The sequence below is a fragment of the Perognathus longimembris genome, chromosome 22 (genome assembly GCF_023159225.1).
Source record: "Perognathus longimembris pacificus isolate PPM17 chromosome 22, ASM2315922v1, whole genome shotgun sequence".
Taxonomy (NCBI): Eukaryota; Metazoa; Chordata; class Mammalia; order Rodentia; family Heteromyidae; genus Perognathus; species Perognathus longimembris.
Genome location: NC_063182.1, coordinates 30,216,459 through 30,229,318, shown reverse-complemented (window position 1 = coordinate 30,229,318; position 12,860 = coordinate 30,216,459). Strand labels below are relative to the sequence as shown.

Here is a 12,860-nt window from a genome sequence, read left to right as displayed (position 1 = left end):
ATCGAACCCAGTGCCTCATGTATACAAGGCAAGCTCTCTTGCCACTAGGCCATATCCCCAGCCCCTCACATTTTCTTAATGAAACACTAAGAGGAGTTCCTTTGTAAGGAAAACACTACAGAAATTTTATTGTATGAAAATATCGAGTACAGATAAGGAGAGGAGGTCTTCTCAGTCACTGTAGACTGGATACTGTAAAAAATTATTCTGTTGGTAATTTAGCAGAATCTCTGAAGATTCAAACACTCAGAGATCCAAAATATTATTTCCCCAAATCTATCCTGAATTAGCAAAACCATGATTACCGAAAACATTTACCAGTAAAGTTCACTTTGGCACTGTTTGTAACAGGCAGGAAAAAAACCGTCCAAATTTTAACAGAAAATAGAATATATAAATTATTTTATATCTGCACAATGGAATACTTAGACAGCCACAGCCAAAATTAGAAGATGCCCGCAGTGCATTGTTAAATAAAAAAAGACAACAGATCCTGATCATATAGAATGTGATCTGAGTTTTGTCATCAAAGGAAAGAAAACACACACACACACACACACACACACACACCCGTCAGTGTGTTCCCTTCTCCTATACATGCACACACACACGTGTAGGAGTGTAGGTATGCTGCACACGTGAATAGCCGAGAGATCACACTTGCTGGCCTGTGTACACATCAAGGTCCTTGGTGAGCCAGGCCAGGCTGCTTTGTAGGCCTCCCTTTGGGGATGGAGACTTGGTGGCTTCCAGGCCTTTCAGCTGGCAATGGGGACGAATTGGTAATCATGGGTACGAGTTCAAAGGTAGTGACTGAAAATGCTGTAAGACACATGCGTTTCAAAACTTGGGTCCAGGGCAGCACTGGTGCTTCTGAGGGCAGAGTGAAGACAGGTAGTGTGCTTCCTTCTGGAACGCATGCCGAGGAGGAAGTGCTTGCTCAGGCAGCGAAGACACGGGTGGAAGAGGAGGAGGAGGGAGCAGAGGCTGTACGGGGAGGGAGCACTCAGCTGTTCACGCTCAAGTTGGCATAGTCTGCGTTACACCGCAATGAGAGAATGATAAGCGCAGCGGCCCAGCCACTGGTGTCTGCCCTATTTTGTGGGAATAAATGCACGAGCAGGGACTTTTTCCTGGGCTCCCAATTTCAAGGCATTGGGAGAGTCCGAGGGGAAGAAGGGCTCCCTGGCAGTCCTTTCTGTCACCTTCCTGCTCGCTCTGCCACACCTTCAGCTGTGGTAGGAGAGGGACTCTGTGTGTGAGAGTGTGCGTGTGCATGTAGGTGTGTGTGTGCTGAAGTGTGCGTGCATACCCACACACTGTAATGTGTACCTAAACGGAAGTGAGCTTCGCAGAAAGCACACCTCTGCATGGAAGGCAGCCAGGATGGGGGAAAGCAAGTCGGGTCTGGACCTCATCTAGGGCAGGCCCTAAGGGCTCCAAGCTGCTTTATCTTAGATGGACACAGAACTAAAGGAATCCAAGAAGGGAGAAGGGCTCCAATGGAATAATCACCTGGCCCCTTGAAACATCTGAATAAGTGTGGTCTTGCTTCTCAGTGCCTCTGGAAGTGCACTGCCTTGTCCTGCCCTGCTCCTTACTGCTGTACACTGTACTCATTTCAATGGACAGGGACTTACATGAAAAGACTTGTGATTTCACTCATTTTACTGCAGTGGGGTATACTGTTGGGAGTGGAATGAGGTGGAGAGGCAGCTAGATGGCAAAGGAGACCACAGGAGATACAGAAAAACAGATAGCAGACATGGAGCTTAGTCATACGGGGGGAAAATCAACACTAATCACTATGTGTTGTGAGATCCCAAGATAATGAAGGAAAGTGGGAAGGGCAGACGAAAAAATTTTAACAAATAGTTAAAAAATGTATAGTATATATATTCATTGTATAAAATGAGAGGTTTTACTGTAATATTATGATATACAAGATATTTTTATTATATTCACATCCCTCTACTACTCTTTTATCTCTTTTATTTCTTATAGTATGTTTTTACTTATTTATTTATTTGGTGGTACTGGGATTGAACTCAGGGCCTTAGTGTTTACTGGACAGGTACTTTAACCTTTTACTTTTCAGATAAGATCCGTACTTTTGCCTGGGTACAGCCTCAAGTCAAAATCCTGATACCTATGACTCCTGCATAATTGATATCACAGGCACTTACAACGAGGCCCTGACTGTTGGTGGAGGTGGGGGTCTCACTAACTTTTGCCCAGACTGGCCTCAAGCTACTCTCAACTAGCTGGGATGACCAAGGTATTTTACCCCTATGTCTAAAGGTTCCATGATACCATTCTCATATGTGCAAACATATACTCCAATCCCACTCTCTCCCATTGCCTTCCCCTCCAACCTTTCAATGGTGGCCTCAGGACTCCCTTTTGGGCTCCTCTGCTTTGTTTCTTACATTTTGAATGGCTACTAGGAATGTGCTCTGTGTTAGGCACACCCAAAGGCATTTCACACACATAGCATCTAATTTAACCCTATAAGACATAATATATTCTAGAAAGACTTCTGAGATGTTTTAAAGTTATAGCGCTTAGAAGGCTGAACCCTCAGCTTTCTGAAAAATGTTCCTGTTAGAATGATCATCCCCTAAGGGCTCTAACTAAACTTTTATGATCTAATTTTATTAATATAACTCCAGAAATTTAGACTCACGTTCTTAGAACTCACATCAAGGAGAGTTGGAAATGAGATCTCTAGGTTTGATTCATTTAATTAGACTGAAAGTGTTAAACACTCAAGTGAAGGAAAATGAATCTTTTGGTCATACTCCCAGGAGCACGGTAAAATGAATAAAATGTACTTTTGAGGGTTTTGATGAGGAGATGGAGGCAATGCTTGAATATCTGTGTGTGTGAGTGTGTGTGCATAAGCATGTGTGTGAGTGTGTCAGTATGCGTATGCATAAGCATGTGTGTGTAAGGGTATATTTGAGTGAACGTGTGTCCTGGATTACACCTGTCTGCTTTGTTACACGTACTTATAGTTTAATGCTATCACTTCAAAGACAACTGGGTTACACACTTGGAGAGACTCTGGCCTCTGATCTAACAACCATAGTTCCAGTTTCAATGGGTGAGTGCATGTGGTTTCTGATTCTGAGCTATTATGGACGACTAGTAAGCTAAGGCCAGAAATGAGACATGGGTTTTTATTCTTCTAACACTGCAACTACACGATGTTGAAAAAACAAGTATTCAGCAATATTATGCAGAGAATCAAAAAAGATATTTTCTTTGGACCAAGCTTTAGTTGAAAAATCTTAAAACAACAACAAAAAATGTATATTTTGTGTTTGTGGAGGAGGGAGACGAAATCCTCGGTCCTTTCTGTGCTCATTTCCTTTAGGGCAAGGACCTGGTCTTTGCTCTTTGTATAGCTGAGCTATAAATAATACAAACTGCTGTGCAGAACAGGAAACAACACATAACTGGGAAACTTGTATTGGCAACGTGACAGACATGAACACAGTTTGCATCCAAGCATAATAAGAAACCATACACCCTTGAAAAGTGACAAATATGTATTTTTATACTGTAGGCAGGTATGACTAGAGGTTGCATTTATTTTTTATCTAAGAGCTACGATGACCACAGGTAACATTTATTGAATATGCACCAGGTAAGCATTGACGTGGACCATGCAGGTTCCACGGTTTAGAGGAAGAGGGCAGAGAGGCCTAGAAACTTGGTGTGAGTCACAATGCCAGCATGTTCTATCTGGATTTAGGAGTTGGATCACCAACCCTGCAGCATGTGGGACTTTCATTTCTAAATGACACTCATCTTCACATACAATATGTATGTATCAAAAATGAGAAACCTACATTTCAAAATAAAATCCTTCTGGCTCTGCCAAATCCCCATCCTGGTTCTTTCTGGCCACCTACAGACATAATCCTTTCTTTCCATGGCTACTAGCTTTCCTGCGAGCTCAGCAGAGGACAGCTGGGGTGATGATCACCTAGTACTTCTTGAAGGAAGAACATTTCGAGTGCTTTCACAACCAGGTCTCACCAGGGCTCCTTGGGCCTCCATTTCACACTTCTGCTCACATTGTGCCACATCACTTTTGCATCTCACACCCCGGGAATGTGAAATCCTTGTGTGTCCCAGGATTTTTCTCTCCCTTGCCTCTGCACACACTCTATACATTTGTCTGGAATATGTCTTCCACCTTGACTCACATACACTGAAGCTACTAATCACCTTTCAGAGTCTTGCTGTGGTTCCAGTTGCTAAGAAACCTGGCTCCACCCTCTCTCTCCTTCAGACCTTTGGGCTCCATTGGGCTCCAGTCTCCTTGCAGTCTCTGTAACCACTGTGCACTTCTGTTCTTGCCTACCACATACCTTTTTGTGGGTGCTGCTCCCGCTAAAATATGCTACAGCACACTGCTTCAATACACTGTGGCTGGCAGGAAGATGAATACACTCAGCACTAGTACAGGACTAATCCTGTGACTGGCATCAATTTTCATAAATGTGACTTTTTAAATAAGGTTTTCACAGCTTCACACTGTGCAATTTCCAAAACAAACAAACAGAACAAGACAAACATTTCACTTCATTGCAAAGAACTCACAGCCATTCTCTTCTTACTAATGGAGATCATGGGGCAAGGCTGGCTTCAGGTCAGGCTCCTCCTGGCTCTTTCACTCCCCACAAGTTTAAGAAGATATTTTTACCTTCACCACTGAAACTTTACTCAAGAAAAAAGCCTTACTCTTCTCAATTCCTTAAAACCTTCTCTGCATGGGAAACATACTCGTGGTATTAATCCAGTGTTTTCTCCTGTGCAATTTCCTAACAGTGGTACTCCCAATTTATAATTGTATATACATAAAATATCATCATTCATTTTTAAATTATGACGTTTAAATTTTCCCCGGGCTGGTATCAAAAGCAGTGACATAATGATACTTGTGTATACACACACACACACACACACACACACACACACACACACATACATGATATAACATAAAACTTACAAACAGAAGATATTCTTATTCTTTACATACTGTTTCAAGTACACATTCAATATGAAGTCAGGACACAGGACTTGGTTAACCATTAAGGCAGTCCTATGTTAAGGCAGGCAGGTCCAAAGCAGCATTAACTCTTGAGAGTCTGGAGAGAATGAGGGGACCTGAGACTGGCAGATACCAGTAGAGTTAGTTATTAACATGGTGTTTCTTGTGTGGAATTTGAAAATGTAACGACAACATTATAACCTTTTACAAAGTAGAAAAAAAAATTCTACAATCCTAATGGCCCATTGGCCAGTTGTATTTTATCCTTTTTCCTTACAAACATATTCCTTGGAAACATACAAGTGTATTTGTATTTGTATATGCTCTAAAGGATATTCTATTACTATCCTTATTGTGTTGACATATATTTAACCAAATAAAAGAACGCATTGGTTTTTCCAGTTTTTCATATTGGTAGTTTTAATGATGCACAAGGAAATATGGGAAAATGTTATTTATTCTTTCAGTGAAATGTGTATATTTTTTGAAGTGTTTCCTTACTATTCTAGACCATGTGTACCTTTGAGAAGCTAGAGAGTATCTAATGGTACTGAATGAATCACATAGGTAAATCTTTTCATTATGTTTTTGTTTTGTTACAATAAGTTCTATGTATTTCAGCACTAGTCATCTTTCAACCAAAAGGACAGCCTCTTTTTTTTTTCAAAAGAAAGTAAAATGGATCAAGATTCTCATCTGTATCTTATAGTTTAAAAACAAACAACACCCTATATTAAAATCAGTACTTTACTGCCCTCTTACATTTAGTACAAATTATAAAATTGTCAGTAGGAAATTAAGTCATTGCAATAAGATATTACGAAATACTAACACATCTTATTGTTTTCTATGGTAGCACTGATATTTATGAGGAGTCCTACACAACTGAAGGGAATTAAGTTGAGAGAGAAGTCCGCTCGCATAGCAGGGTAGAAATTTGGGTTGAGAAAGTGGGAACAGTAAAGTGCTGTGGCGAAAAGTCTTCTTGGCATTAAAAAATGCTATTTGTGTCACTGCTGTGGTAGTCAGTGTCTTAGAATCTGATGTCCCATTGATACTGACACGAGGCAGCTCATTTGCGGTCTGTGTGTGGGGAAGGGTGTATTTGGTATTGGAATCTGAACGAAGGGCTCTGTCCTTACTAGGCAAGCACTTTACCACTTGAGATATAACTTACTTCTTTTTGTCTTTGCTATTTTTAAAAAAATATGATTTTACTTTTCCCCTGTGAGTTTTCCAAGTCCTTAATCCTCCTTTCTATGTGGCTTGCATGACAGATTTGTGCCGCCACCCCTGCTTTTGACTGGTTAACATGGGTTCTCTTGAAAGTTTTGCCCAGATGGCCTTGAACCACAGTTCTCCTGACGTCAGCCTCCGGAGTGGCTGAGATCCAATCTGTGTGCTTGGCTTCGCAGGGTAAGTTTTTTTTTAAGAGAAGAAAACCGGTTTTTCTTCCTCACAAATATTATTCCTTTGTTTCCAAGAAAATCTCATTTTAGCCTCATGGAGTTAACAATTTAAGATTAGGTTCTGTTCCAAAGATGAGAAATTATTTGAGCATAATGCAAAGTATACTTTTTTTTTTGTTTTGTTTTTTTTTTTGGCCAGTCCTGGGCCTTGGACTCAGGGCCCGAGCACCGTCCCTGGCTTCTTCCCGCTCAAGGCTAGCACTCTGCCACTTGAGCCACAGCGCCGCTTCTGGCCGTTTTCTGTATATGTGGTGCTGGGGAATCGAACCTAGGGCCTCGTGTATCCAAGGCAGGCATCCTTGCCACTAGGCTATATCCCCAGCCCCCAAAGTATACTTTTAATATAAAAAGAAAGTGTTACTTAGAAATTAGGTTCCTGGCTGGTGCACAGGTATTTATTTAACTGATAGGATATTTGACTATCATACTAGTTATAATTTTTCAATTACATAAAAAATACTTTTCAATATAGTTTTTACAAAAAACTGCACTTCCTGTCCCAGAAAGTATTTTCGGACCCTTCTAACACACGGGGCTTCTGCAGCAAAGCTGCAAGTGTATTTCATTGGTAGAGAAAGACCTCATGGCTGGCTAGAAAGCTGATGTGTTGGGGAAAGGCAATGTATCCGGTCACTTAGTGGAGACGCAATGTTAAATTAGGACATTCAGGAGGGAGAAGGCACGTCGGAAAGACACAGTAAAAAAAAAAAAAAGCCAACAAGCCAAGGAGAAACCTGTTTCGTATTTACACTCCTCTGAACATGAGTGTGAATGCAGAATGCAGGTGGAGTTCGGCTAAAAGCTAAGGAATACACAAGCCCAACTTGGTTGCCTTAGGAACCGGGCCCATTCCTCATGTTCATTAGCATTTTTCTATAATAAAACAAGGGCATCTAATGAACAACAGGTGCCTAGTAGCACTCAGCACTGTTTAAGAGCAGAGTGAGGGTTTACATTAGTGCAGGCAATAACGGATGAATTTCTGAGGGGACAGGTGTGGCTACACGTGAGTGTCACGCGAGGGCGAGTGGTTGCGACCTCACTGACTCTGCAGAGCCTCCACACTCTGTGGAAGGCTTACTCATGATGAAGAAAATCAACCACCACTGTCTTCCTAGGCTTTCTACCAGGGCTGCTTAACACGAGTGGCACTTCTGAGGCGGAACAGAAGCAAGTTGAGAACAGACTACCCTGGAAGGGAAAGCAACCCTAGGAAAGCATCAGAGAAGTCACTGTGGAGACGGGTTTGCATAAGCTAAATGCTTTCAAAATTAACGTGTCTTCAGTAGAAAGAAAGGAAGCAAAGGCAGTTGTGGCTCGTGGACAAGGGTGCGGGCAATTCTTCATTTTGTGTGGATAATAGTTCGTACACTTGACTTAAACAATACAGCACTGAAAGTTGGCTCGGTTCTAGCATTAAATCCTTACCTCTGAAAGCGCTGATATCCCCATAGTGTACTTGAAGTACGAAGTATTTACTGCCGGTTTCGCCTCCAACTCTGAATCCAACACCTACATTTTAGAAAAGGAGATTTTTCTTTTATTTTTAGAAAATGAAGTCTAAAACTGGGGTTGCTAATCTACGATAGTCTCAGGAAATAAAACAGCTGAGAACATAGGAAATTATGTAATACAAAAACTGAAATAAGCTAAGCAAGGACCTAAATTTCTAATAATACAATGTTATATCTTGTTGTTTCAAAGTTCTGATGGAATTCTACTCACAGATTCTACTTCAGAACCAGTAATCACTTACATTTCAACCAGATATTACATTCATTTTGGAATGAGAAATTTTTTTTCCTATTGATCACTTATACATATAAAATAGACCCTTAGGAGCACCTCGGGGGGTTGCTTTCCTTCTCATGTAAAAACAGGCTATAATAAAAACGTGGCATTAAGGAAACCAGTAACTAATTAGGTAATAAAGTCCCCAAAGTCTGAATTTTTGGAATCTGAAGGGTTGCTAAAAGTCTTACTGTTAAGAGACATGAAGATTGCTAATGAGATTATTTTAATCTACAGAGAAAATATTTAAAAGGTGAGATAATTTTCTACCTGTTCTGAGAATGTATAGAAATCAGTGAGAGGTTGTCCTATTAATACTCAAACTTGTTTGGTAACAGCTTGTTTGGTAAAGTTGAGAAAGAATTTGGAGAGCCAGTTGGAGCAATGCAAAACAGACATCAATTAGAGCTGCTAGCCTGATTTAGAAGGTAACATTGGGGGCTCTGTCTCCAAACCATGGCAGAGCATTTTTCTGTAACAGCCCCATGCATTCCCTCCAATATTATGTCCAATGTCCAAGGGATATTAAGAGAGACTGGTAATTCACTTAGACTTTGGAAGCTATGAACAGTTTAAAGGTGAAGTCAGAAAAGCAGCTGAGGTTTGGCAGCCCATTAAACAGCTAGGTTTCAGGACTGTTAAAACAACCTCTGTTTGCTGAAACAGCAATTTATTTAATTCCTAGCTCTCTTGGCTCCTGACCCAACTGCTGCAGTCAGAAGCCAATGTGCCTTAGGCCGAAGGTGGCTTGAGGTATACTTGGTTATTTTCTAATTCAATCTAAATGGTTGTAAGGGCAAACTACTTACCAAAGAGAAGAAGAGAAAAAGGCACCACCTAAGTAAAACCTTTCAACAACACAATGGGTGACACCTGCACTTTTAATGTAGAATAGCAGCAACCAAGAAAGACCATAAAAAAGCACTTCTGGAAAGAGCTAATTAACATAGACACTTTAAGAGACTTCTCGTACCTTTAGGGAGCCTGGTTGGGGGAGCATTTCTTGCCCAAGCATAGAGAATATTGGCTTTATCTGTACAGGTTCCTTCATCACAAAACCTGAAGGGAAGAAGTAGCTGTTACGAACATTGAAGCAGTAAAATACATAAATCACTCCACACTGGGGAAGCTATTTGAAAATAAAGTATACCAACATATTATTACTGTAGTCTACCAATTCTGGGTAGCCTGATAATGTATAGTTGGCTATGTTTCTTTGTGCATTCTGTGTAGGTTAAAAAGCAAGCCTTTAGGCAGAGATACTAGAAAACCAGTGTTAATGAAGTACGGTTCTGAAAGTGAACCCACAGAAAGAGGACCAGTGTTGTTATCAATGAAACTTTGGCCACATTAAGAAACACCTAATCCTCAGTAGATACAAAACAATGAGGGAGGAGGTAACAAACAGTACAAGAAATGTACCCAATGCCTAACGTATGAAATTGTAACCTCTCTGTACATCAGTTTGACAATAAATAAGGAAAACAAATAAATAAAACATAAAAAAACAAAACAATACCTCAATTCAGGAGATCTTGATTTTGCTCATATAATGCAAAATTTAGTTATTAAAGTACATGCATACCCCCAAGTGCTGGTGGCTGTAATTCTAGCTACTCAGGAGACAGACCTGAGGATCACAGTTCAAATCCAGCCCAGGCAAGAGTCTATGAGACTCTTATCTCCAGTTAATGACCAAAAAAAGAAAAAGCCAGAAGTGGAGCTGTGCTAACCTTGAGCAAATAAGCTCAGGGGTCAGCATCTAGGCCCTGATTTCAAATCAAGCTCAAGGGCCAGCACAAAAACAGACAGACAGACAGATAGACAGACAGACAGACAGACACACACACACACACACACACACACACACACATGCATGCAATTGAGAATACCGACTTGGTATTTATAAATTGTTTGTGTATGCAAGTCACTGAATCTTACTAAGCCTTATTTTTCGCCTGTAAAGCGTGGATAATTATACTTAATCTCACAGAGTCATTCTGTAAATCAAATGAGATATACGTGAAAACACTTTGTAAACCTCAAGGTGTTTTGTGGGGGTAACACATTGTTTAGCAATGTTCACTTGAAAGATTCACTTGAGGACAGAGTTGGATGGTGGGAAGAGCACCCAGACAAAGAAGGTATGTGGAGTTTCACTGCAAGAGAACCAGCTCCTAGTACTGTGTGCGTACGTCTTTATGGAAGGCTCTCTTGATAGACCGTATCAGGTGTCCATTATGGTCATCAGGACGTCTTGTAGATCCAATGACATACATAGTAAGTTGTCTGACAACAAATAACACGTTTATTTTTCTTAAACTCACTATAGCTTTTAGTTTGTTCTGTTCTAGAATTACAGTTGCTTGACATAATTGTAGGCTGTAGGTTCACATTGTTTTTAAATATTTGTGTTGTGGGAAAAAGCAACGAAGCAAGGTCAGAGGTAGGAAATGAGGCAGATGGGAAAGGCTTGAAGAATACCTAGGGCAAGTAGCAGGCTCACACAAGGAAAAGCACAGGCTGACTACAGTCTGGAAAGGGAAGTGAAGACACAACATAATGGCCATCTAAAGAAGTCAGAGCCTGAGGCCACGTAACTGGGAAAAGCCTCGCTCATCAATATGACAACCACGGGTAAGATATTACTTTCTTCCTGGAGGCAGAGGCTCTCACCATATTTCTGGCATATAGCCAGAGAGCCAAAATTAAGTCAGATATGAATGAAGAGGTGAAGGGCCCAGAACTAAGAATCTCCAATGCCCTGCTTCAGTCAATGCTCTTGCCTCTATAAATCAGGCTGCAGAAAGAGATTATGTAATGTGTAATGTAGAACACATAGAGCAGTGGTTCCTTGGTGTTCACTGTCAAGTACGACATACGACAATGAAGGATCATTTTCATGTGAGAAGTGCGAGTTGGAACAAATGTCTGTGACATCCTCATGCCAAGTGCGTTAAAAGGCTCAGGGTGTTGGACAGTGACCAGAGCAAAATTTTCCTTCTTGGCGTCACTCTATAATAAGAAATGATGCTGTCAGAAGTGATGAACTTTGTATCTCTTTGTTTTGAACTACCCAAACTTAAGATCTGGGTGGCAATTTTCACAGCTTCCAACAAAGATCACAAAGGTACAATTGCCTAACAACAATACGATGACAGGCTCAGGTTAAACAAGATAATCATTTCCTCTGATTTGGAAGTCAATGTTCTGTATAGGGCTAGGCAGAATCAGAATGAGCTATAACCGAGAATACTGGTTTTGTGAATATTTTCTAAACTACATACTTGATTATGTCATTTTCTGGCTCCAAAATCCTCCAAATACTTCCAAATCTACCACCAAAATAAAATCTAAACATTGCAGCATAACACATCAAGATTTTTCCAATCCTAGACATTGTTAAACAGCCAGACAAAACCATTATAATCAGGCAGACTTGCTGCCAGTTCCTAATCTGTCTCTTCTCCCTGTTCACTTTGCCTGAGATTTCCCTTCAAGCACCCTGAAACATTTTTTTTAACCTGTATCTTTCTAAATTTAGTTCTGTGTTTCCTCCTTACAGAAACATTCTCCAACCCTATCCCATACAACCTCTTTTCTTTAACCAAAGTACTTGTACCAAATACCAGCTCACTCATCCAATTCCCCGACTAAACTCTGAGTACTCTGGTGTTTTCAGTCATGTCGTCCATCCCCCATTCACAGAATCTGAAGTCCTGCTTGGCGTTTAGGAAACATTCTGCCAATACAGAGTCAGGTTTGCTTCCATGCTAGTTATTTGTTTGTTTGTTTGTTTTTACTTCCTGTGTACATAAACCTGAGGAACTGAATTGACTAAGACTGCACCGCATTGTCATATAGTAAAAGGCTTTTTGCTTTAAAAAAAAATATTTGAGAATAAGGCTGGACACCCATTGTAATCCTGGCTACTCAATTCACACTGAGAACTGAGGATTGAAGCCAGCCTGGGCAGGAAAGTATGTGAAACCTTTATCTCCAATAAATTACGAAATCAGTAGAAGGGGAGCATTGGCTTAAATATTAAAGCATCAGCCTTGAGTACAACAGTTATGGGTGAGCACCCAGTTCTTAAGTTCAAGCCCAAGTACCAGCACAGAAAAAAAATGAGGTTGAAACCTTTGAAAAATAAGCATTATTTGCATGATATTTATATAAACAGCAATCTATACTAAGACTCTTAAGAACACTGCAAAAATGTGTTTTACCTTAAAACTGAGTAAGTTCAAAGAGTCAATTAAGTTCAAAGCTTCCATAGGCGAGGCAAGATTCAAAGCTGTCTGTCATACTCCTTTTTATGTCAATGATTTATTGAAAGAGAATATTAAATGAACATAAGGCTTGATTAATTCCATCATATCTGAAGTTGCAATTTGTGTAAACCATTCTAAAATAAAATTTTAGGTGACTAAGTTGTTCCAGCTTGTTAACAAAGAGGCCATTATTTCGTATTTTATTCTTTTATCACATTTGGTATAACAAGACCTTCAAAAGCAAACTTTCTTTAAAAATTT

The 12,860-nt window shown here is 40.3% G+C and overlaps 1 protein-coding gene across 8 annotated transcripts in view; it reads right to left on the bottom strand.

Annotated features, from left to right (window-relative positions):
* Pam (peptidylglycine alpha-amidating monooxygenase) overlaps positions 1-12,860 on the bottom strand; it is a 155,367-nt gene that overhangs the window by 86,157 nt on the left and 56,350 nt on the right. For all 8 annotated transcript variants that reach the window (XM_048331140.1, XM_048331141.1, XM_048331142.1 and 5 more), the window contains exons 5-6: positions 9,299-9,384; positions 7,963-8,046 (exon numbers count right to left, since the gene is read on the bottom strand). In XM_048331140.1, coding sequence (XP_048187097.1) covers positions 7,963-8,046; positions 9,299-9,384 — 170 coding nt within the window. The remainder of the gene's footprint in view (positions 1-7,962; positions 8,047-9,298; positions 9,385-12,860) is intronic.